Raw genomic sequence first — 25,743 nt, 5'->3', positions numbered from 1 at the left:
AAACATACCAGGGATGTTCAATATTTCCTACTATGTTACTACTTGCATAGCTGGTTTCTAAATGGCATCTTCAGTGAGGGTCTTTGAAAAGAGATTCTGTGGGAGCTGCAGCACATTCATTATCCCCCACTGCTTTGTCCCACTGTGATTTGATGGTAGTTTCTTTTCAAAAACCCACCAGCAATGCACAGCCATTTCATCCTCCACTGTATGTTCTGGTGACCTGACAAAAGGTGCCTGGCCCTGGCTCACTACCTAGGAGTTGTCTAGATGGGCGTGGCTGGTGTGGCCTTCTAACTCTGGACTGCAGGTCAAAAGACCTGAGAAGCTAACCAGTCCTCTGATCTACCTACAGTTACGAAGTGAACAGGGAATTAAACATTCTGGAAGGGCTTTACAGAGAGGCAAAGGCGGGGAAGTAGATTGTGTTTTACACTATTCTTATCTATATAGTGGCTCTTTTAAAAGCAGAGTATAGGGGCGCCTGGGTGGCTCTGTTAGGTGTCCAACTCTTGGTTTTGGCTCAGGTTGTGATCTCACGGTTTTGTGAGTTCGAGCCCTGCATTGGGTTCTGTGCTGGCGGTATGGAGCCTGCTTGGGATTCTCTCTCTCCCTCTCTCTCTGTCCCTCCCCCGTGCTCTCTCGCAAAAATAAATAAACTTAAAAAAATAAAAGCAAAATATAATAATGCACCCAAAGAATAATTATCACAATTACTTACGGTGTTGCCTTAGGAAAAGGAGGGTCTCTCAGTGGCTTACCACCTTGGGAATTATTAGACTGGGGCAGCACCACTATCCAGAATGTTTCTGATCTGCTTTCCCTCTTCCCTTTTGCCCATCACCAGGTCAACAGATGTGTGTGTTTGGGAATAACATGTCTCCTTAATAGGCACCCTAGCAAATTGGAAACAGGTGGGTAAATCTGCAGCTACCTAATGTGTTCCAAAAGGAAATGCCAAATGACTTAAGGATTATGTCAGGTCATGGTTAGGCTCAATTAACAGGTGCTAAGAGCCGCACAGGTAAAAGTAAACTTGTTATTTAGTGTAGAGTATAGCTTTCTAGAAAGAGAATCTACCTTATTTATTCTCTTAAAGACCTTTATTTCTTTAGGAAAGAGCAGTAGGAGGCCATCGGATCAATTAATAAAAAAAGACTGTCATAAAACCAATGAAGAGTAAAATTGTACTATTAATACTAAGTCCTTTTCCAAGATCTTCAGAATTGACAATAAAATTGAATTCCAACTTTAAAAGTCACAATAAAGTTAAAAGTAACTTATCTAAGAGCCATCTAGAGGCAGCAGTTGGAATGGACACCATGACCTATGTATCAAGTAGGATGTATTGGAATATTTAATTCCTGAAAAACACTATTATCCAGCTGGAGTCTAATTTAGTGGGCTGATCGTGCAAGTACTCAGCAGAGGGCTGGAAGAGAGAGACAGCAACTTAAGGTAAAGGGTCCTGAGATTTCTGGTGATGTACGGCCATTAATGCTGCACTGACCCGAGGCTTGTGCAGAGCTTTCTGCCACGGCCCTGTGCGGTCATCTTTTCTTGAAGGAGAAAGCCAAACTTTTGTTCTAGCCTGGAATAACACTTCCAAGGCCAGCTTCCAAAGAGCCCTGCACTGCTCCTTATGTTGTGTTGTTGAAAGAAGACAATCTGTAAAATCGACTTTTGTAGATTTTTTTTTTTTCACTAGTCTGCTGTGGGAATGTCCTACACAAGGTGAAAATGCAATGAGCATACAAGCACACACCCAGGTATAGCTAAAAGTAAGCAAAGCAAAGCACTTAAAAAAAAATCTCACCTAGGTTAAAAAAAAAAAAAAGTACAGTAAAAAGGAAAAAAATACCTTTGCAAATATAGTCTTGACATAAATTGGCAGGTCTCCATGGGGACTTCCATAACCCCCTACAATACTAAACCCCAATCCTTCAGAGCCTTTCTCCAAAGTAATAATCTTAGGTGGAGGTGTTCTGAAAACACAATGCACGCTGTTTAATTCAAGAATAGATATTGAGAGGGAATTTCATTTTAATGGAAGAACACAGATTTGAGAGAGACTTTCATACTGCGAAACTATGAAGGCCGGTTTATCAAATCAAACTCTCAGAGAGCAATCAGAAACTGATTTTTACATTTCCTGTGTCATGCAGGACTAATGGCCGATGTCTTAATGACTTGATGTCTTAAGGGGTGTTCTCTTTCATAAAAGTCACTGTTTTTTAGTGAAAAAGAAAGTCAGGATGCCGAGGTTGTTAAAGCAGCGGTCTGTATGCTTGGCTTTTAACTTTTACGCTTACTGTGCTTACTGTTTAAAGCTGAATGAAATGGTCTCCATATCCTTGAAGAATGTGCATGGGGACAGAGAGGTGGGGTATCACCTTTGCTTAGTGGCAGACCACCAGTCTACAGGTGGGCTTCTCTCCAGAACAGGTGATGGCAGCCCAATGGCTCAGTCAACTGCCGCTCCTTTTCTCCCTGAATAGCCTCACCACACCTCACCTACCACTTCCACCTAGGGAACCGGGGTGGGAACTCCTTCTTCAAAGCCCATCTCCAGTGTGATGCTTTCCTGACTCCCTTGGAAGAATTAGCCAATCCTCCTCTGTGCTCCCTGTGCACTTGGTCCAGATTTCTAGTATAGCACTTGTCATAAGATGGCATGATCGCTTAGCCATCTATCTTTCTCTTCCACCAGACCATGAACTCCTCACGTCTCTGTCATCTGAGTATTCCCAGCAGTATGGTCACCAACTCAGGATCATGACCATGTACATGAGAAGTGGAGTCCAGGAGAGAAGAAAGAAGCCAAGGAGAAGCAAAATGGGTAAGGGCAATCTGTTTCAAATGGGTAATTTAGATTTTCAAAGTTTCGTCCAGTGTGGAAGTCTTCTCTCTTAGAAACAACATGGCTAAAAATTAAATTATCTACGTGGGCTCAAGTAGTTTAAGCTTATCTAATGCCAATTTCTTCTTCCCAAATGCCCTTGCCCAAAGGGTAGAAACCTGAAGGAACTCCGGTACCCCAGACCCTGCCATCTTATTTGTAGGAGGTTCATTTTTGTATAGTGGCAGCCTCACCTGTTTTGTGGCAGCATGTGTGTGTGGGACACAGAGCCACGTGATACAAACTCAGCCACTCGTGTATTTAGAGAATTTTGCAAAACTGGGATATAAGCAACCTTTGAATATGCTATTCTGTCTAACTATTCTTCCCTCTCTCCCGCCTCAATTTTGCCTGGCTTTTCTTAGGGTTGATTTTCAGCTGGTTCACACCGATAGGGGTGTTTATTGATGTACTTACTGGTTGTTTCCAGCAGGCAACCCCTAGTAATTGCTGAATGTCCATGCCATATAAAGTGCTAACTGTTTTGAATGCCACTCCTGCTTATTCCAATTCTTTCAAAACTAAGCTGAAGCATCAGTGTGTCCAAGTGTACCCCCTAATTGAGCTGTGCCACCCTGTCATGGTTTCACAGGACCCTGTGCTTACTTATCTCTCCCATGGAACTCAGCTCCCCTATGCTTATCAATTCTTACAAACATGGATTCAGAGGCCTGGTTTTCCAATTCTCTGGCAGTTCCTTGAGGACTAGGGCAATGCCTTCACTTATGTTTCAAAGTTTGAATCTCCCAAACCCCATCCAGGACAGTGTCTGACCTTAGGCAGGTGCTCAATAAATATCTGCTGAATTGATGATAAATTATCGCCTAGGGCCAAATGGTAATGACGTCATGAGTAAGGCTCTACATTTCATGACTTTGGGGCCTTGTAAGCATTCTTAGTAATGGCCCACTGGCCAGATGTGAATTTGATTCATGTTACCTCTTGCAAACACAGCCGCCCATTTCTAAGCATATTGAAATGGGAATCTAGATGTCCAAAGTATTGTTTTAGAGCTGGGCCCTGGGAGCCACCAAATCATTAGAGACCTTCTAATTGTGCTTCTTCACTATTAGAGACCTGTTTTCAGGGGGAGAGGGAGGAATGCAGTTCCACTCATCAGATGGAGTTTGCCTCCATTTATCTCACATTTTCAATTAGTTTTAATTTACTTTCATATAGAAGACTAATAAAAAAAATCTCCAAATGTTAACAGTGGTTGGATTATAAGTAATTTATAAATTCTTTTATGCTAGGGGCCCCTGGGTGGCTCAGTCGGCTAAGTGTCCAAGTTTGGCTCAGGTCATGATCTTGCAGTTTGTGGGTTCGAGCCCCACATCGGGCTCTGTGCTGACAGCTCAGAGCCTGGAGCCTGCTTCAGATGCTGTGTCTCCCTCTCTGCTGCTCCCCTGCTCGTGCTCTGCCTCTCTTTCTCTCAAAAGTAAACATTAAAAAAAAGAAAAAAAGTTCTTTTATGCTAGTGGTTCCCAACTTGCCAGGAGCTGTGAAATTATACCAAAGGAACCAAGATTATAAGGGCATCTCTGTACTTCCATAGGGACATCAAATGATGCTAAAAATGCACTAACTACTCTTCCTATAAGGGCCCTGATTTTTTTTTGGAAAGGGCCATTATAACTTAAAAATGTGCTAATTTTGTGTATTTGTCACATTTTAATAGCATGCATTTATTACTTTCATAAGAAAAAAGTAAAATGAGTTAAGATTAATATCCTTTCCTTAAGAAAAACAATCTCAAAGATGTCACGTAAGCTGTGAACTACCAGGAAAAAGTTGGAAATGGTGGTGATCATCAGGTCTTTCTAATGAACCATTCAGATCAGTCAACAAGCATTTACTGAGCACATACCGGTGACCAGGCACTGGCAGTACCGAGAGCATTAACTTCAGGCGACATTTCTCCAAGTATGGATCCTCGGCCTATGGGTAGCAAAAGTGCGCTGGGGAACCCACTGTAGCCCACCTAGTCAGAATCTCTGAGAATGGGGTCAGAGAAATTAGCATTTTTAAATATGCTCCTTAGGTATTTAATACGCACATTCTAGTTTGAGAAACACTGCTTTAACGAACAATTTTAACCGCAATGACTGGTTTTAATGAAGAATGCCAGGAGTTGTAACAGTAAGATTTAATCTCAGAACAAGATTTTAGCTTAGAAAACATAGTTTTTTTGCATAATAAAGCAGGGTGCACCCAGGTTGTAAATATGGGATTTCTTAGGGAAGAAGGCACCATGTCAAAGTGATCAGATACAGTGTGTGTGCAGGCCCCATGACAGCAGTCTGTTAAGAAGTCCTATGTGAAGCAAAGCCTGGTGAGATATCAGGAAACCTTGGTGTGTTTCTGGAGATTCTCTAGGAGTTAGAAAAGGTAATATGTACTTCCCCCCCTCCTCTTCCTTAGAGAGCACTCTAGATTCTGGAAAAGGTCTCACTGAGCCTTGCCCACACATGTAATAGGCACTCTGCATCTAGAATACTCACTCAGTGTCTTCTGGATGGTGTTCAGCCGTGGGAGAACCAAGATGGTAGCTCGCAGACATGTTTTCAAGCTGAGTTGCTATGGCACTTATATTGGTATCTGCTACAACCTGCGGGAAAAATCAGAACAAGAAAATCCACTGTAAATCAGGAGAGAATTGGAGAAACCATACCATATTCAATGGTTGGTTCTCATCCTCATGTTATTCAGACTATCTGCAGCATTTGACACAAATGGATTATTCTCTCAAATGATTTTCTTCATTTGGCTTCCATAACACCATACTTTACTGGTTTCCTTTCTACCTGCCGGCCGTTCCTTCACACATCCTAAGCCTCTATTAGAGTGCCACAGGGCTCAGTCCTTAAATTTCTTATCTCTCCCATCTAAACATCCCCTTAGTTATCGCCTCTTATCTCATCTCATCCCACTTGATAACTTAAATACCATCTACGTAATGATAATTCCTGCATCTGCAGCACCACCTCTTACCTCTAGATTTATATGTCCAATCACCAATTAGTGGGATGTCCAACACCGACCTTTATTTCCCATAACCCTCCTCATCTCAGGTAATGGCCACTTCATTCTGTCAGTTTCAGCAAATGCCTTGGTATCATCCTTGACTACTCTTTCCCTCACAACCTGCGTTCAGTCCTCATAAAGTGCTGTTGGTCTTTCTACAGAATCATCTCTTGCCTGGAGTTTTACAAAAGCCCCCTTGCTTGTGTCCTTGCTTCAGCCCCTCCCCCACTCAGTCCGTAGCAGCTAGAATGGTCCTGTTAAACACAGCAGATTATTTCACTCTGCTTAAAACTTAAAGCAGGGGAAACCCAACTCCCTAGGATCACAAGCTCAAGTCCTTACTATGATCTACAAGGTCATCTGCAGGTGACCTACCCAGTTATGTCTCTGCCTTCAGCTGTTAACATTTTCCTCGGCATTCACTGGGTTCCAGCCACACTGGCCTCCGTGCTGTTCCTCTAACGTGCCAGAGGCATCTCCACCTCAGCGCTTGGCAAGTGGAACATTCTGCGTTCAGTGTCTGCATGGCTAGCTCCTTCACTTCCCTCAGGACCTTGGAGACTGTAACTAAAATTTCTACACCAACACCCAGCCCAACATTTCATACCCTCCTTTGCTTTCTGATTCTTTTGTTTTGAAGAACAAAACAGAGGTCACATGCAAAGACAATAATACTCTCTGATAAACTATATATTTTTTTAACCTTATTTATTTATTCCCTGTCACGTCATATGAGAGTATGAGAGCAGGAAGCCTGTCCGTTTCATTCACTACTGTATACTCATTATGTTCAACAGTACCTGGCATATAGATGTTCAATTAATATTTGGTGACTGAAAGAAAGAATATCTGACTCTCTATTATTTTTTTAGATGGTTCCAGACAAAAGTATAGTACATGACATGTAAACACTTTATGTATCTGTAATCTTGCAAATAGCATTCAAAAGTATTCAAGAGAGATATGGTATAGCTCCAACAGCTCATACTAGGACTGAGGTTCAATGAGTTCAGTTTCTGTCATTTAAATGGTGCTGTGCCTGAGTTTCAGCTTGCTCATCTGTTGAATGGGAATCAGAAAAGCCTGCCTTGTGTGCTAAGCCTGGAGGTGTCTTCCACCTCTATGAGTTATCAGAGCTTCTTTCTCAAGAGCTCCTGGGCTACCCCTGCTTCTGATCAGTGGTTCTTCTTCTAGGGTATAATACTCAGTGCACAAGAATAGAGTGCAATCAAAGAACTGGATTTGACTGCAGTTTCAGAATAAGCCAACAGAGGGCATGGCTGCCTAAATTGCTAAACTTAGCTGTATCTGTTAATGGAGTTTTTAGAACAAGGAAAGCAACAGGCCAGTCCTGGCAGAGTGAGAACACATTTTGGTGAAGTATCCTATTCTGGGGAAAACATGGCTGTGTGCAAGTTATGGAATCTTCTGGAAATACCATCCTATACAGAATGTCTGAATGCACTGGGCAAATATTTAGGATAAGAGAAAGAGGAAGAAACAGATTCTCCTTGACCACAAGAGCCCCTCTACTTTCCAACAGCCCTTTTTTTTACTCTCCCCACAGCAAGTGTATTGGAGAAATTGTCTCTGCATGTGACCTCTGTAATTCTAACCTACACCATCTTCATGAACTACTCCATTCCAGCAGCTATCCCTAAACTTCCATTCCAGCAGCCACCAGACCTAAACTTCTGTGACCCACTTTCTGGCTTTCCCCATGCTGCTGGGGCCCACTTTTCTACCTCTTGGCTGTTCTATTGGCCTCTGTGGCTCAGTCCTGTACCCCCTTCCCACATGCACACTCAGGGTCTAGGTGACAATGTATACATTCTCATAGCTTTAAATGGCAACAAGGTGCTGACAGTTCCCAGCCTAGTCGGCTATATCCACTTGCCAATTCACCATCTGCATTTTAACAACTCAAAGGCTTATTATGATTAACACAAATTCAAACTCTTGATCCAATAACCATTTTTCAATGAATTTGAAAAATTCTTAGTAAATGGCACCTCTGGCTACCTAATTAGAAATGCACTAGGTGGAATATTGAAAATACTTGATTTCTGACTGGTGACGACTGTCCAACTAGAAAAGATGCCAGGATGCTAACCACACAGGTACTGTCTCTGAATATCAACCTGATACATCCATCTCTCACCTGCCATATGCAATCCACCACCAAGTCCTCTGGATCCTAGCTCTAAAGTACTTCTCAAATCTGTTTTCTTTTCACCTCTGTGGTGACCATCCTAATCAATTCATCATCACCAACTGCCTTTTAACCAGCATCCCCAGTCATCCTCTTTCAATCTCTTCTATACAACAGCCAGTTATCTTTTTTAACATAAAATGGATAATGGCACTCCCCTGCTTAAAACCTTCCAGTGGTCTCTCTTTGTACTCAGAATAAAATCCAGACTTCCTAATTATAAACACAAAGGTCCTCCCCTAGGAGGTCCTGCTCCTCTAATCCCATTATCTCCTTTCACTCCTTTATTAGCTCCAGTTCTCTCTGTCCAGAATCCCCACCCCTCCCCCTCCCCTACCAAAAAAAGCCAGTTGGCCTGGTGTTCACTTAAAAGTCACTTTCCGTATACAAGCCTTCTTTACCACCAGTGTTTTAATTTCTCCTGCTTTCCTCTCCATAAGAATTTTTTCTTACAAATTGCAATGAGACATATTTGTGTGACTGTTAACAGGTCTTTCTCCCTCAATCACAGGATTCATGAGGATAAGGACTGCTTCTCAGTATTAACATGCCTGGCACATAACAGTTGTTTAATGAGTATTTGTGGAGTGAATGAACCCAAAACCTTCCTAAGGAATAGGGATTATGGGACTCAATCTTCTGAATTTCCACGGAACAGAGTGAGGCTGATGGAGGTTACAAGCAGATTGGTTTTGGGTCCTGTTAAAGAGGAAAAAAAAAAATCTAATAAGGTAGTTACAGAATGGAATGGCACAGCTTGTTAGGATATGAGCATCTTGCCAAAGCAAGCATTCAAATAGAGGTTCAAAATCTATCAATTCGGGACATAGTAAAGGAGATTCCTATACTTGGTGGGAATTTGGACTTGTACTCTCAATTGACCGTGAAACAATCCACCCATTATGGGGCTAAGGAAGAAAGTCAGTAAAATACTATTTTTTCTTCTTTTAAGTAGGCTTTATGCCCAACTTAAAGACTTTAAGTCATGACCTTGAACTCGTGAGTCTGAGATCAAGAGTCAGATGTTCCACCAAGGGAGCTGGTCAGGTACCACAAATACTGTTTTTTCTAAGGTACCTTCAAAAGCCAAGCTTTGATGGCAACCTGATCCTTTATTTGCTCATTTGTCTAATATATAACAGCACCACAACTAATGAATATAAACTGAGCACTTACTTTATGCTAAACACTCTCCTGAGTCCCTACGGACTCAGGTAGGTACCACTATTGTTTCCATATGTTGGGCAGAGGAACCCGGAGCAGAGAGATTAAGTAACTTTCTCAAGGTCAGTTAAGGAGTGAAAGCTGGATTCACTTCCATTTCATTTTATTCTAGAATCTTGGGCAGTGTGAGGGTATAAACATGGTCTTGGACCCTCACACCAGGCAATCTGACTCACAGTGCATATGATTAAGTAAACTCTAGATATGGTGTCAAGGAGGAAGAGGGGCAGAGAGATAGTTGTGAACAAGCAGTTGCAAATAGAGCAGATTATCTGGATGTGTGCTTGGCAACAGGTAGAAAAATGTCCTCACCCTCACAGGATACTATATGAAGAGGGCTCAGGGCGTGGGAGACATATGCCCATGGATATTCCAGAAGGACAGTTTTTTTTAACTTTTAGAAAGAGAATACCCTTTCAAGAGTCCACGAAATCAACCGTATAAGTTGTGAAACCAAAGTCACAGTTCTATTTGGGTAAAAATTAATTTTTTTTTTATCTAGCTAGAGAAGATAAAAACACTTCTAACAGCACCATCGTACAGAAAAACTCACATCCCTCCAAATCTGAAGGCCTCTTGCTCAATGCCAACCCTGAAATAAAAAGGCCACTCCCAGCCACTGATAATATTAAATCCTAGAGAATTACCTAGGATCCTTGGAGCTGTGCAAGCTCCTATTTTGTAGGAGTGGAAGCCAAGAAGCTAGTGGGAAATGTGAAGGATTTTCACTGACAGCAGTCTTTTGTAGGAAGGCAAGGAGAGAATAAACTCATCACCCTCAGAAAGACTTTATAGGCCCAAGGCATTTGCATTAACCATCGTGGTCTCAGAGTTGATTGGTCTTCCCAGGGACTGACTTAGGAAAGACCATAATCTGATCTTGGAAGGGTACGTATGTTCAGCTGGGTACAAGTCCAAGGAGATGTGGCCTATGAGTGTTCAGCACGGCCTCTGAAGTGCTCTTCCCTCATCAACATCAGGGACCAAATGGCATGGAGGTAAGGCTGGGAAAGGTCTATTTACACTTTCTGAAGAAGGGCAAAGGCAAACAGACTAATGGGAAGTTTACTCATTTTTTTTTTAAAGTAAATCTTCAACTCCTGGGGACAAACTTCTGTGGTAGGTTCTGAGGATAGAACCAGGAGCATAGGAAACCAAGGAAGAGCAAATGTGTTCCCTCCCTCCAACAAACAGGCTTACAGTTGATGTGATCTAGTGTGGGGGACAGATATGAACACATGGCTCAATGTGGAGAGAAGAGAGGGGAAAGATAGGTCTCCTGGGTAAGGCAATGAAGGCTTTGAGGTCCTTAGACGATAGGTATTAAAGTCTATACAACCTGAATATATGGTTCAAGAGCTGTGGTGTCTGGGGTCCTTGGAGCTGGCTAGGGCCAGCTCCAACTCTTAAGATCTCCACCCTATCGTCTGGCTTTTTACATTCCTCACATCAGCAACCTCTTGCCTCATCCCTCATCCCCTGGGGACTGGAGATGTAGTAGATGTCCTCCTTGCTTCCCACTCACCCTTCAAAACCATTAACCTGGTTCAAAACCTGTGGCCCTTTAAGATTATGTCCTCTTTACTGTTGCACATAGTGCTGCTACATGCATCTTGAGTGGTCCTTTAAGATAATCAGATATGGAACTGCTGGGTGATGGGTATTCACAGAGTAAATTTAATAGGTCTTCTGAAGCTGCCAAGTGGTTGCAGCAGTTGTTTCAACTCTCACCAGGTTTAATGAAAGTACTTCATTTCCTCACCTTTTCCCCAGCCTTGTTATGATCAAACATTTAATAAGTGCCTACCTGAGGAGATGGAGACCACTGGTCTAATGGAAGAAGAGGAGGAAATCCCTGCACTTGAGGAGGGGGAGTCATGTGAAATGAAAGAGGAGGAGGAAGTCACTCTACCTGAGAGGAAGGCTTGTGAAATGAAGAATCGGGAAGAAGCCCTATCCTCTGAGCCTAATGAAAAAGCAGAGACCTTTCAATCAGTGGAAGAGGAAGAACCAATAAGGATGTTTCCCCCTCCGACTGCCCTTGTGCCTCATAATGTGTTTCCCCCTCCAACTGCCCTTGCCCCTCACAATGTGTTTCCCCCTCCGACTGCCCTTGCCCCTCACAACGTGTTCCCCCCTCCGACTGCCCTTGCCCCTCACAATGTGTTTCCCCCGCCAAATGGATTTCCTAATCAAACTGTATTTCCTCCTCCAAGAGGGTTTCCTCTTCAATATTCATTTCCTTCTTAAATTTTGTCTCTTCCTCAAACCCCTTTACTGTAGGAAGGTATTTACTCTGATATGCTCTCATACCTTGGCTTTCTGTGGCATTTAATAATTTAGGTTAAAAGCAAAACTAAATTCAGTCAGAATTGTATTTTCTATATTAGAGTGATGTATGTTAAAAAAAGAATGATGTATGTTTAATACTTTTTAATTGAGTAATAAAGCACAAAGTTTTATTGCATGAACCCTAGGATGAGTACTTTTCCTTAAAAATAGGTTTGCGGGGGGGGGGGTTGTTTTGGAGAATTGAGAAATTGAAATATTTTCCAGATAAGTAGGATATAACAATGTACAAAAGCTTGAGCTCCTTGCTTAGAACTTTCCTGGGCCGCTGATACTGTACAGGAATAAGATTAGCCCTTAGATTTGTTAGGACTCAAATCTTGCCGTACATACTCGGCACTCACACCCAACCTGGATCCTAGATCCATAGGGTAGATATGCTGAAAACCGACAGGAAGGCTATCAAGTTAGGGTGATCTCTGAGAAAGCTGGTATCTTCAGATGGGGCACAGAACAGAAGAACAAGAAAAGCTTGCCTTGGGACACCTCGGTGGCTCAGTCGGTTAAACATCTGACTCTTGATCTCAGCCCAAGTCTTGATCTCAGGGTTGTGAGTTCAAACCCTGCACTGGGCTCCATGTTGGGTATTAACGAAGTAGGAAGCACATCTGCTTCAAGTTTTTATTTAGGATCTAATGACACTGATTCCAGTGACATCAGAATATATTGATTTCAATGTATCTGTTTTAAAAATATAATGGTTTGAACTGTCAAATGTTTTAAGTTTGGAGTAAAATAAGGGGCAAAGTGACTTCTGGTCACATCAATATCTAGTGGCACATACCTCAGGTGCCACACGGAAAACCACTCTGTTTCCAGGGTTTTAGAGACGTTAGCATCTACTGACTTAATGCCTGTGTTATTATAATGAAAGTAATAAAATGCCACTTATTTAATGCTTACCATTGGCATCCACGGTTTTTATTAAACATTACACCTCATCTAATCCTCACGGCAACGTTGGAAGAAAGGAGCTACGATCCCTATGTAGAGAAAACTCAAGAGTTAAGCGGGAGGACCCAAACACACAACTCTCTGACGCTAATGCCTATGTGTTCTACAGAATTTCCACTGGTCTTCATTTCAACTTTCAAACCTTTAGCTCTTTGTCCTTTTCCTGGAGCTTACCACCCCCTTCCTGGCATCACGTGGTCACATCAGGCCCTCCATAGGTCAGCTGGTTACATATTAGAAACACCTGGGAAGCCTCAACCTCTCTCCATGCCACATCCCAGACCAATTGAATTCACGTGGTAGACCCGGGAACCAGTAATGGAATCAGTGATTTTACTGTGCAACCAAGGTTAAGAACCGCTCACAAACCATTCCTTTAATGATACTCACAGGTGCCTTTAGATGCTTGCCCTGTACCCTCTATCACACACCTTTTCCGTTCCCAACCCAATCCATCTTTCTCCTCTAGTAGAATTTTTCTGGACAGATTGGGACTGTGATTAGTTCTCTATAAGTTCATGTCTTTTAACTTGATCAGCATAGCTCAGCAACCCAGTCAATATGACCAACACTTACTAGGCATGTACTCTAGGCCGGGCCAGGTACTAGAGGCACAGTCATTATTTTGAATAAATTCATGCTCTGGGGGGCGGGGGGAATGACCCCCAGGCATTCTCTATTCTCCAACTTTCTGGTTTCTCAAGAAAGGATTTCACAAGATCTATAAAGAGGGGATGAAGGTGGGGTGCCATGGATATTCCAGGCATTGAGAAGAACGTGCTTTACTCTGAATAATGCACAGCTCCAGTGAGTCTCAGACTGGTCTCTGAACTAGCAGCAGTATCACTGCAATGATCATCGTCATTAGAACATTTTTTTCTTTTAAAGATTTTAAGTAATCTCTACACCCAACGCAGGGCTAGAACTTACAAGCCTGAGAGCAAGAGTCTCTTGCTCTACGGACTGAGCCAGCCAGGTGGCTCTTCACTGCAAAATTTTTCATCTTCTTTTTCAGAGGTAACATCATCCTTACCTTCTCTTTTCTATCTCCCTTGCCCCCAACTACTCCCTTGCCCTCTACTGACTTGCCACCAACTCTGAAAGAAAATCAATTTCTTTAAAGATTGCCAGTGATTTATCTGCCAGTTTAGTGACTTTTCCAGTTTTATTTACTTCTGCTTTATTGGTAAGTGTGCCATTCTTCAAATTCCTTTCTCCTTTAGTGTCTAGAACCTGTATTCTTGACTCCTGGCTCTTTTCTATTTTATTTTTCCAGCATATTTCTCCTTGGGTGCACAGGATAAGAAACTAAATAGTAAAGGGGCGCCTGGGTGGCGCAGTCGGTTAAGCGTCCGACTTCAGCCAGGTCACGATCTCGCGGTCCGTGAGTTCGAGCCCCGCGTCGGGCTCTGGGCTGATGGCTCAGAGCCTGGAGCCTGTTTCTGATTCTGTGTCTCCCTCTCTCTCTGCCCCTCCCCCGTTCATGCTCTGTCTCTCTCTGTCCCAAAAATAAATAAACGTTGAAAAAAAAATTAAAAAAAAAAAAAAAAAGAAACTAAATAGTATGGCACATGATAAAAAATTAACACTCTTCACTCTCTAGAGACACACTAAACTTTTCAATTCTGGAGATATATACAAGCTAAGTAATATGCTTATAAGCCTATATTAATCATCTTATTGATGTCTTATCAACTCCCTATTTTGACAGATGAAATATTCCAACAGATGAAAATTTAACTTGCCAAACTCTTCCACTTTTATATTATTTAAAGTTCTACTTGTTGCCTGTGTTTCTTTTTCAAAATTTTTTTAATGTTTATTTTTGAGAGAGAGAAACAGAGTACAAGTGGGGGAGGGGGAGAGAGAGAGGGAGACAGAAACTGAAGCCGGCTCCAGGCTCCTAGCTGTCAGCCCAGAGCCTATCATGGGGCTCGAACTCATGAGTCGTGGGATCATGACCTGAGCCGAAGTCGGGCACTTAACGAACTGAGCCACCCAAGTGCCCCATCTTTTTAATAGTTATTTTAGAAAGAGACTCTTAAGCAGGCTGTACGCTCAGCATGGAGCCCAACACAGGGCTCAATCTAATAACCATGGGATCATGACCTGAGCCGATATCAAATGTTGGATGCTCAACCGAGTCACCCAGGTGCCCTCCTGTGGCTCTTTAAATATACTTAAACCTGGTGCCGGGAGAACGGGACAGCAACATGCAGAAGAATGAAACTAGACCACTTTCTTACACCATTCACAAAAATAAACTCAAAATGGATAAAGAACCTGAATGTGATATAGGAAACCATCAAAACCCTAGAGGAGAAAGCAGGAAAAGACCTCTCTGACCTCAGCAGCAGCAATTTCTTACTTGACACATCTCCAAAACCAAGGGAATTAAAAGCAAAAATGAACTATTGGGACCTCATGAAGATAAAAAGCTTCTGCACTGCAAAAGAAATAATCAACAAAACTAAAAGGCAACCAACAGAATGGGAAAAGATATTTGCAAATGACATATCAGACAAAGGGCTAGAATCCAAAATCTATAAAGCACTCACCAAACTCCACACCCGAAAAACAAATAATCCAGTGAAGAAATGGGCAGAAAACATGAATAGACACTTCTCTAAAGAAGACATCCAGATGGCCAACAGGCACATGAAAAGATGCTCAACATCGCTCCTCATCAGGGAAATACAAATCAAAACCACACTGAGATATCACCTCACGCCAGTCAGAGTGGCTAAAATGAACAAATCAGGAGATTATAGATGCTGGAGAGGATGTGGAGAAACGGGAACCCTCTTGCATTGTTGGTGGGAATGCAAACTGGTGTAGCCGCTCTGGAAAACAGTGTAGAGGTTTCTCAAAAAATTAAAAATAGATCTACCCTATGATCCAGCAATAGCACTGTTAGGAATTTACCCAAGGGATACAGGAATGCTGATGCATAGGGGCACTTGTACCCCAATGTTTATAGCAGCACTTTCAACAATAGACAAATTATGGAAAGAGCCTAAATGTCCAGCAACTGATGAATGGATAAAGAAATTGTGGTTTACATACACAATGGAATATTATTTGGCAATGAGAAAGAATGAAATACGGCCTTTTGTAGCAACGTGGATGGAACTGGAGAGTGTGATGCTAAGTGAGATAAGTCATACAGAGAAAGACAGATACCATATGTTTTCACTCTTATGTGGACCCTGAGAAACTTAACAGAAGACCATGGGGGAGGGGAAGGAAAAAAAAAAGTTAGAGAGGGAGGGAGCCAAACCATAAGAGACTCTTAAAAACTGAGAATAAACTGAGGGTTGATGGGGGGTGGGAGGGAGGGGAGGGTGGGTGATGGGTATTGAGGGCACCTGTTGGGATGAGCACTGGGTGTTGTATGGAAACCAATCTGAAAATAAATTTCATATAAAAAATATATACTTAAACCTCTGTGGATCTAATCATTTCCAACCATCTCTTTTCTTTTCATTTTAACATTAAAGATTTACTTGTCATATTTTCCTTCCCACTAATACATACCAAATACCCAAGATACTATTATTTCATGCATTATGATGTTTGGTTGTATTAATTATTATGACTTACAATGTTTATGTAAATGTTGTTTATACTGAGTCAGCTACTGTACTGTGATTACATTTCCTTTTCTTGGTGCAAGTTTATTTTCTCCAAAGTTAATAATGATCTCACTTTAATTTTTATATATTTATCACTAATTAAGCCCCAAATTTCCCCAGTAATTCCAAACTTCCAATGTAGTTAAACAGATAAGATAATCCATCTGTTCCTCTTCCTTCCTTTTGATTCAGTGGCATCTCAGTCTCTTCTCCCCCTGCTCCAATTTGGGCAAGTTGTTCTCTGTGCCTGCCATACAGCTGTCCTGGGACTTCCACGTTCTTCAGCACTGAATCCATGGGCTTCCCTCTTTCTTACTTTTCTTATTTTCTTACTTGCTTTTTTGCTGGAGTACATCCTAAAGTAAGTTTCTCAGAAACACACTGCTGAAAAAGAGGTGCCATTTGAATCTCTTGTTCTTTTGTAAGTAGCTTACACTTTTCTCTTTGAAAGTTTTAGAAGCGGGGCACCTGGGTGGCTCAGTCAGTTAAGCATCCAGCTTCAACTCAGGTCATGATCTCATGGTTTATGGGTTTAAGCCCTGCATTGGGCTCCACGCCGATGGCTCAGAGCCTGGAGCCTGCTTCAGATTCTGTGTCTCTCTCTCTTTCCCTGGCCCTCCCCTGCTTGTGCTCTCTCTCTGTCTCAAAAACAATTAAACATTAAAAAAAAAGTTTTAGAAGGTATATAGGTACTATACTTATCCTGCTTACTACTTAATGGACTTTAAGCTAAGATTTCTTTCTTTCTTATTTTTCTGTTTTTCTTTTTGCAACTCCTATTGGTTGGATATTAGATCTCCTGAATTAATCCCATGTCTTACTTTTTCTCTTCCATTTTCAACTGAGAGTTCAAAAAGAAGCCACTGTTTTCTATTTTTTTTTAATTATAACTTTTTTTTAAAGTTTATTTACTTATTTTGAGAGAGAGAGATCCTGATTGGGGTAGGGGCAGAGGAAGGGAGAGAGAGAGAGAGAGAGAGAGAGAGAGAGAGAGAGAGAGAAAGAGAAAGAGAGAAAGAGAAAGAGAAAGAGAAAGAGAAAGAGAAAGAGAAAGAGAAAGAGAGAGAGAGAGAGTACCAAGCAGGCTCTGCATTGTCAGCACAGAGCCTGATGCAGGGCTTGAACTCACAAACCATGAGATCATGACCTGAGCTGAAATCAAGAGTCAGATGCTTAACCCACTAAGCCACCCAGGCACCCCTGTTTTCTCTATATTAATAAATATGACATCTCTCTCTCTCTCTCTTTCTTTCTCCCAACCAGCAGTTGGGCCCTCTTAAGCAATTATCTTGTGTTCTGGAGAATGTCCTCAAAGGACTACTTCCCAAACTACTTTGTAGACAGACCCTCAATGAATCTCCCTGATTTCAGACTCTCTTCTCCTGCCTTCTATACTTGCTGTTGACTCTAAGCCTTTGTCCTGTCTTGTCACCACTGTTTTCATTCACTTATTCAGCCAATATCTATGATGTATGTAATGTGCCAGGCAGTGGGGATGGCTGAAAAGCCTCAGATGGCTTTATTTATCCAGTTCCCAGCAATGACGTCTCCCTGAACATTGGCCCGTATTTCCTCTGCCTGTTGGCCATCTCCACTTGGACGTCTCAAACTACAAATGTTCTCTCTTCTCCCAGCATACTCCTCCCGCATCCTCTAGTTTAGTTAGTGTTACCTCAATCCACTCATTCTGCTACACTCTCAAATATTTGTAAAATATCTTAAAGGACCCAGAAGAAGCCTCACAAGTTCCTTAAGTGATAAAAGTCCCTGATATGCTCTTTTTATCTTCTGTGGTCTCAAAGAAAGATACATATATGTTTCCTGGCAGAGAGTCTGGGTTATCTGATTTTGTCCAAAAAAGGCTTTATGGTCATTCCACAGACAAAAGAGCTTAACCAGACAAGCTCTCAGACTACAAAAGCAAATATAATTGACCCCTCGTAGCCACATCAATCTCCACTGACCAATCTATGACTGATAATAAGAAATCATCAGACTTTAAGGGCAGAAATGTCTACGTCCTTATTACACCCAGAGATAGCAATTTATGCTGTAGAGAGAAGCTTCTGGAAGTGTTGGTCATCTCTTCCACTCTTTCCCCTTCTCTACCCTGCAGTCTGCTGACCTTAATCTTTCCTGTGCAACCAGCAGTTGCTGACTGCTTTGCATGATACACCGACAGTAAGTCTTTTCCACATCATCAGACACAATTACCTGACCTTCCCTACTCTTCTGCCAATGGGCTGGCTCACCTGATGATAAAAATAGTTACCTAGTGCCAAGTCAGCTGTAATAACTATATTGCTGGTACTATACGCACATTGTTTTAATTAAGGCAAGTACACTATGTAACTGTAAGGCATTTGATGCAGGACATAAGAATTTTCTGGATTTTGTGTCTAATGCCTTTGGCAGCACATATGTTCCATACCCATAACTGTGTAGATTATAACTGTAAAAATCCCAAAGGATTCCATTAAGCTTTTAATAGCACATGGTAGAAAATAACACTACCAACTAATGTGATTAATGCAAGAGAACATTTTAAAACCAAATGTCATTTTCTTAAAGTACAGAAATAGGAAAAATGAGGAACTCCCTCAAAGGTGTGTTAATAGGGGTAATTTGGCAGAGTGAAGTGTTAATTCTGCATGGGAGAGCTTGAGTTCATTTTCATTTAAGTTACTTTTACAGTTAATGTTACAATTTTGCACCGTGTCTTCTCATTTCTTTGTGAAGAAGGTAGAGCTGAACAAATTATGTCAATGTATGGAAATATTGATAATACCGGGTTTTGCTAAGGGAGACTTTTTTTTTTTTTTTTTTGTCTTGACGTAGTTATTATTTGAAATAACTTCCTTTTAAAATTCTGTGTGACGAGCGGACCCCAGTCTGAGATGGAGGAGTTGCACTTGTAGGCCTCTAGGGGTCAGCATAACTCGAAGGAAGAGCAAGAGTGTGCAGGCTGTGACCATGACGGAGGTGGGTAGAAGGAGGAAGGTGACACGACAGCCTAACTTCCACTGAAAGTGAGGACAAGGAGTAGAGGGCAAGCTCACTTGACAGCCAGTGCCCATAGTGTTTTGATTTGTGTTCAGTAGAAACTCAGGGACCCAGATCACTGAGTAGTATGTTGCCTATCACATAAACTCCCTTGAAACTACTGACAGTATTAAAAAAAAAAAAAATGTTTATATTTTGAGAGAGAGAGAGAGGGGGGGGAACACAAGCATGTAGGGGCAGGGAGAGAGAATCCCAAGTGGGTTCTGCACTGTCAGCGCAGAGCCCGACGTGGGGCTCAAACTCATGAACCATGAGATCGTGATCTGAGCCAATATGAAGAGTTGGATGCTTAGCTGATTGAGCCACCCAAGCACCCCTACTGACAGTATTTTGATGATCCCCTGCATACATGCTGCAGCTCATTTACTTTTGTAACATCTTTTTTGGCTCTTTGGATTTAGACCACTGAGATGGGAGAGTTAAGCACCACAAATTTGTTCTCCTCAGTATAATGGCTTTCCAGTTTGAAACAACAATAATTGTTATTATTTTAAAGATTTTATTTTTAAGTAATCTCTACACCCAATGTGGGGCCCGAACTTACAACCCGGAGATCAAGAGTTGCCTGCTCTACTGACTCCAGCCAGGAGCCCCTGAAATTATTAAAAAAAAAAAATTTTTTTTAATGTTTATTTTTGAGAGAGAGAGAGAGTGAGCAAGTGGGGGAGGGACACAGAGAGAGGAAGTCACAGAATTGAAAGCAGGCTCCAGGCTCTGAGCTGTCAGCACAGAGCCCAACGCGGGGCTTGAACCCATGAACTGTGAGATCATGACCTGAGCTGAAGTCTGATGCTTAATCGACTGAGCCAGCCAGGCACCCCTTGAAATTATTATTTTAAGGCTAGAATGATCTGAGGGGCTGGCTAGCCCTCTCTCTAAGGTCCTAAATGGTGGGTTTTATTCTTTTTACCTGTAAACCGTTTACTACTACCTGCAGAAGTGTGGTGATTTTAATCATACGTTTTGGGGGAAACTCATTAGCAAAACTCACTGCAGTATCCTGCGTCTCAGTGCACCATATCAATCTCAGAGACATGTGAGGTGCTGAAATAGGAGAGGTAATTAACAGCATACCTCTTTCTTACTTCCTGGTATATTTCTTTGTGCATCTGGACGGGACTCTGGGGGACCACAGTTGATAAATAATTGTCTGCCTTAGCTGATGACAACCATACAGTGGGAATTTAACCGTGTTGGCAATCATTTATGCTAAGGGAAAAAGAGCATTGTATTTTTTCTTTCCTTTAAAAAAGGAGTGGAGGAAACAGTGCTTGGGCAGTTGGGTAACAGTTTTTGGGCATAAGAAAAGAAATCATTTCCCATTCCTCACAAACTTTGATTTACAAAAGAACGCTGGAAGCTAAAAGCCTTGTTGATTTATCATGTGAAGCAAAGAGTAATTTTTCTCCCCTTGTTATGCTTTCATATAATCATGCTCACTGCCTGTATGGGTGGCATTAAAGAATTTCTGAATAAAAATAATAATTTCTTGCTCTCAACCTTCATAATTCACATCAGCAAGCACCCTGCTGGGCGGTGATGCCTACTGCCAGTGACGCTCAATCTTTTTTTGCACGCCACTTATCTGCCTCGTGCAGCTGCGTGCTCCATTGATCGCAATACCTGCAGGATAATGCGCCCGTAGGCGTTCTTCAGCAGATTAACCACATCCGCGTGAGACAGCCCATCCAAAGGTTGCCCATTAATGCTGACAATCCGATCTCCAACCTGGAAGTACAAAAGTGGAAGAAAATCACTATCATTAGGAAAAATTAAATTTGAGAAGATTGCTTAAAATTCTTTGTAAGTCATATTTCCCATTTGTGGCTATTGTGAAGGTTCCATGTTTCTACTGTGTATGCATGTTCCAGAAACATGAGGAATTTTTATGGCTTTCTCCAAATACAGACCAATCAGAGAAACAAGAAGGGGGCCAGATTTGATCCTGAAAAGGCACGGCAGGCCACTTTTGTATTTTGGCAATGGTGGTGTTGTATACGTCCACTCACCAGTAATAGTGGGGTGTACAAATTAACTGTTCAGTAAAGCTCTAATGAGGAGGCCAGATATTTTCTCCTTTATTTTTCTACCTAAGTTAAGATGGAGGGGCAATGGGCGGGGGGGGGGGGGGAACATAAGAGCATTAATTCTGGTTGAAGGACGATTCTCAGGTCAAATATCTCTCGGGGGAAAATTAATTTTGGGTGGAATGGAGTGCTAAAAATGGTATCGGAGGCTCTGAAAAAGGGCTGCAATTTCTTCTTTCATCAAGAAGCTTTGATACGAACAATAATATTTTTATATGCCCAGGGGCTTAATGAATTTTAGGTGTAAACTTTCTCCAATGCATTTTGCCCTCCGTGTGGGTCTCTGTTGGAATTCCAACTTTAAACAAAGTGCCCATGGCTGCACCTTCGTCTCCTACCACATGCTGTTAGCACTTCACCATTCCCCTTTTGTTTACCTTAAGCTTCTGTGTACGTGCAGCCACACCACTGGCCTGAATCATGGCAATAAATATTGGGATATCTCCTAAGGGACTTCCTTTTCCTCCAGCAATACTGATTCCAAGGGCATCGCTGAGCTCCTAAAAAAGAAGGACAACACCATGTTCCTATATTTAATAAGAAAACCCCACAACCTGGTTGCCCCCAGATAGCTGTTGCACAAAATCCGTCCATGTTGCAGGAAGCCAGGGAAACACAGGAGTTAAACGCAGTGCCTTTGGAGTCCGAAACACCTGTGTTTCAGTTCTAGCACTTACTTAGCTTGGGGGGAGGGATCTCAATGCAGTTCCTTAAGCTCTTAGAGCTTCTGTCTTTATATGTTGGTTTGAGGATTACATGAGATGATATAGTGCAGTCTTGGCCTACAGAAAAGGCTCGGTAAAAGGCAACGGTAAGAACACAAACAACAAAAAAATACAAAACAACCCTATGTTACTGCTCAGTTTAGTGGCCAATTTTGATGCAGACTTGGCAAGTATGATCTCATATGGTGTTTATGATTAAACTGCCACACATATCATGCTCTTCTGGGTGTGAACAAACACACTTGGCTCTCAAAGAGCCGCACGGCTGCATCACAATAAAGGATCTGAGAGGACACCCGCTGCAGGGATAGCCGAGTTTGCGGAGAGAAGTAAGATGTGACTGAAAGTGTTCACTAGGATCACTGGGTGAGGCAGCCTGGTTCATGCGGACCCCGGTGAAGGGATCCTGGCTGCATTCCAGGCCTTCCCCATATTGCTGCACAGGGTTACTATTTTAAAAATCACTCAAAGAATGAATGATGAGTTCCAGTGTCAGCCTGGTCGCGTTGCATGGCCGTGGCATCCCTCTCCTGCTGACTCATTACAGTGAACAACTCTATCAAACACAGAAACAACTACCTGAGGTTTCTGAAAAGTAAAGAAACTCAAACAAATTGTGGTGGAGGGCCAAAACTTGGAGAAAAAACATAAGGGGTGGATTTCTCAGCTGTTTTCCTGGCAGCTTGGTCCTGAGGGCGAGCCCCAGTCAAGGAGCTGTAAAGGTGGAGTCACTCTCTCTGATATTAACACCTATCTTGCCCCATTTTACCTCTTCTGGCCACCAGAGCCAGAGAAACCAGGCAAGGGAGCGCCTGGTGGCTGGAGAATAAGGGAAGAAAACTAGAGTAGAGAGAGCCTGAGAGAGGGATCTAATCCAATAAGAGGGATCACACAGACTTCTCAGGCTCCATTCTAAGCTTCACACGTGCAGGACAGACCGACACGGAACCGAACTGGGATGTCAACCATCACTCACATTCTGAGCTGGAATGGGTTGATCGTCTGCTAAAGCATAAATATCAACACTCTTCAGAGTCTATACAGCATAACGTTCATGAGATCCAGGGTAAAATCCTAAATTACTCAGTCTGCAAAGAACCATTTTCTATGAGACCAATTTTTTTAAGGGCTTTAAAATATGTAGAACAGTTGAAAGTAAAAATTATAACATTGTTTGGTGGGGTTCTCAATTCATCTAAATGTAAACATATGACATCTATGGCATAAATGTTAGTGGTATGGTTGTGGAAAAGGGACCTATATGGTAGCAGGGTTTCTACAGTTTTAATCGATCATTTAAAAATATATACCACTTAGTGAGCTTCAATTTTACCTCATAAAGTTGGAAAAAGGGAAAAGAACAACAAGAAAAACCATGTATGAAAGAACTTTATTTAAATTTTTTTTTTTTTTAATTTTGAGAGAGAGTGCATGCACGAGCAGCCATGTGAGTGGGGGAAGGGCAGAGAGTGAGAGTGAGAGAGAGAAAGAATCTCAGGCCAGCTCTACACTGTCAGTGCAAAGCCCGATTTGATGTAGGGCTCATTTTCATGAACTTTGAGATCATGACCTGAGTCGAGATCAAGAGTCCAACGCTTACCTGACGAAGCCACCCAGGTGCCCCTGAAAGAACTTTAAAAACTCATGTCACGGGGGCACCTGGGTGGCTCAGTCCTGTACGTGTCAGACTCTTGATCTCGGCTCAGGTCATGATCATCTGGTTCATGAGATCCAGCCCCATGTTGGGCTCTGTGCTGACAACACAGACCATGCTGTGTTTCTCTCTCTGCCGCTCCCCTGCATGTGCTCTCTCTTTCCCTCTCTAAATAAACTTAAGAAAACAAAAAACAAAAAAACTCACGTCACATAAGTGTGAGGACTCATTCTTTATTATTAATAACACTACGAATGCTGCCACATCATGTCTATAAAAGAAGAATGGTGATGCTGACCTCTCTAGTCACAGGTAATTTATACCCTGTTTTCCAGCACGTTTGTGTCTAGCTTTTATTTCCTGAATGCATCAATAGTAAAGCCCTGCATGCAAAATGGCAAGATGCATTTCATCGCAAAGTTTCTGCTTGGACCATTTGTGGGAGAATACAGTTGGTAGGAGCAGGCTGTTTTATAAAAGCCTGTAAAAAAAAACAACTGGCTGAAACAACTAAGGAAACATAAAATGATATTTTATAAATCTTGGAATGAGGAGAAATTTATGGAATAACTTGGCTTTGTTCGAATCTATCATAATGCTTCCTTAATTTGTCCATAATTATGTATATGTTGGTAGATTTAACTTTCCCATAGGAAAGTTATGTCCATATGTCCCTATGTCCCATAGGAACATCTGAGTTGCCACTCTGGTGGAAAGACACTAGGAACAAATAAAACAGATTTAGCTAAAGTTGTAATCACTAATAACGGATGTCACTTCCTGGACATTTATGATGCACTAGGTACAATGCCAGGCACACCATTTGCATTACCGCATTTAATCCACACAAGATTTACTTTGTGAGGTGTTATCATCCCCAGTTTACAGATAAGAAAACCTGAAGTCAGTAATTTGCCAAAGGTTATAGAGCTAATAAACGGTAGAATGCCTTCAAACACAGCTATGTTTGATTCCAGAGAGCTAAGCTATGCTGGATATCTCTTCACTGCAGTTGAACCATGGTTATAGCAAGATCATACTTCTTGAATCCTAAATGTAATGTTTAGAGAGAGAGATAGAGGGAATGTGCATGCGAGCAGGGAGGGCCAGAGAGAGAGAAAGAGAGGGAGAATCCTAAGCAGCCTTATGCCCAGTGCGAGCCCAGTGTGAGGCTTGATCTCACTACCATGAGATCATGACCTGAGTCAAAATCAAGAGTTGGACTTTAATGTTTAAAAGTGATCAAAGTGAAAGTACTTTCCAATATTCTGGATATCACACAGGAGTTTGAACATCAGGATATGACAATTTTATGAAATACATATTATACAATCTTTTGGGGAAGGGAATTTAGTAACATGTATAGAAGCCTTTAAATAACAAGTGTGGCTCTTGACTCAACAATTTCATTTCTAGAGGTACTTGGGTAGCCCAATCTATAGAGCCCGTGACCCTTGATCTTGGGGTTGTAAGTTCAAAGCCCACACTGAGTTAGAGATTACTTAAAGATTAAAAAAAAATTTTTTTTTGTAAACAAACAAAAACCAATTTCATTTTAGGAACAAATCCTGAAGAAATCACTCATGATATGGACAAAAAAGAAATACAAAGATGTTGTTATAAAAGAGCAAAAGTTGAGAAATGTGCTAATTGTTTAGTAGGAGGAAGCTGATTAAAAAAATTATAGCACATCATATGATAGGATACTATACAACCAATAGAAATCGTGCTGTATGCTGTCAACAAATACGAGCATGACTAAAAGTTCATGCTTTAAAGTGAAAAAGACAATGGGGTGCCTGGGGTGTCGGTTGAACATCCAACTCTTGATTTCAGCTCAGGTCATGGTCTCACAGTGGTGGGACTGAGCTCTGCACTGGGCTCCATGCTGGTTGTGGAGCCTGCTTAAAATTCTCT

At 41.8% G+C, this 25,743-nt stretch overlaps 1 protein-coding gene across 5 annotated transcripts in view; it reads right to left on the bottom strand.

Moving 5' to 3' along the window:
• Positions 1 to 25,743, bottom strand: part of PATJ (PATJ crumbs cell polarity complex component) — a 364,334-nt gene that overhangs the window by 4,645 nt on the left and 333,946 nt on the right. For 3 of the 5 annotated variants that reach the window (XM_045477622.1, XM_045477625.1, XM_045477624.1), the window contains 4 exons: positions 21,825 to 21,947; positions 20,984 to 21,088; positions 5,401 to 5,507; positions 1,862 to 2,003 (listed from right to left, as the gene is read on the bottom strand). In XM_045477622.1, the coding sequence (XP_045333578.1) occupies positions 1,862 to 2,003; positions 5,401 to 5,507; positions 20,984 to 21,088; positions 21,825 to 21,947 (477 nt within the window). The remainder of the gene's footprint in view (positions 1 to 1,861; positions 2,004 to 5,400; positions 5,508 to 20,983; positions 21,089 to 21,824; positions 21,948 to 25,743) is intronic. The other 2 variants (XM_045477623.1, XM_045477626.1) reach the window with 2 other exon arrangements.

Source organism: Leopardus geoffroyi, chromosome C1, assembly GCF_018350155.1.
Source record: "Leopardus geoffroyi isolate Oge1 chromosome C1, O.geoffroyi_Oge1_pat1.0, whole genome shotgun sequence".
NCBI lineage: Eukaryota > Metazoa > Chordata > Mammalia > Carnivora > Felidae > Leopardus > Leopardus geoffroyi.
The sequence above is the reverse complement of the archived record's forward strand: the minus strand, read 5'-3'. Positions and strand labels throughout refer to the sequence as shown.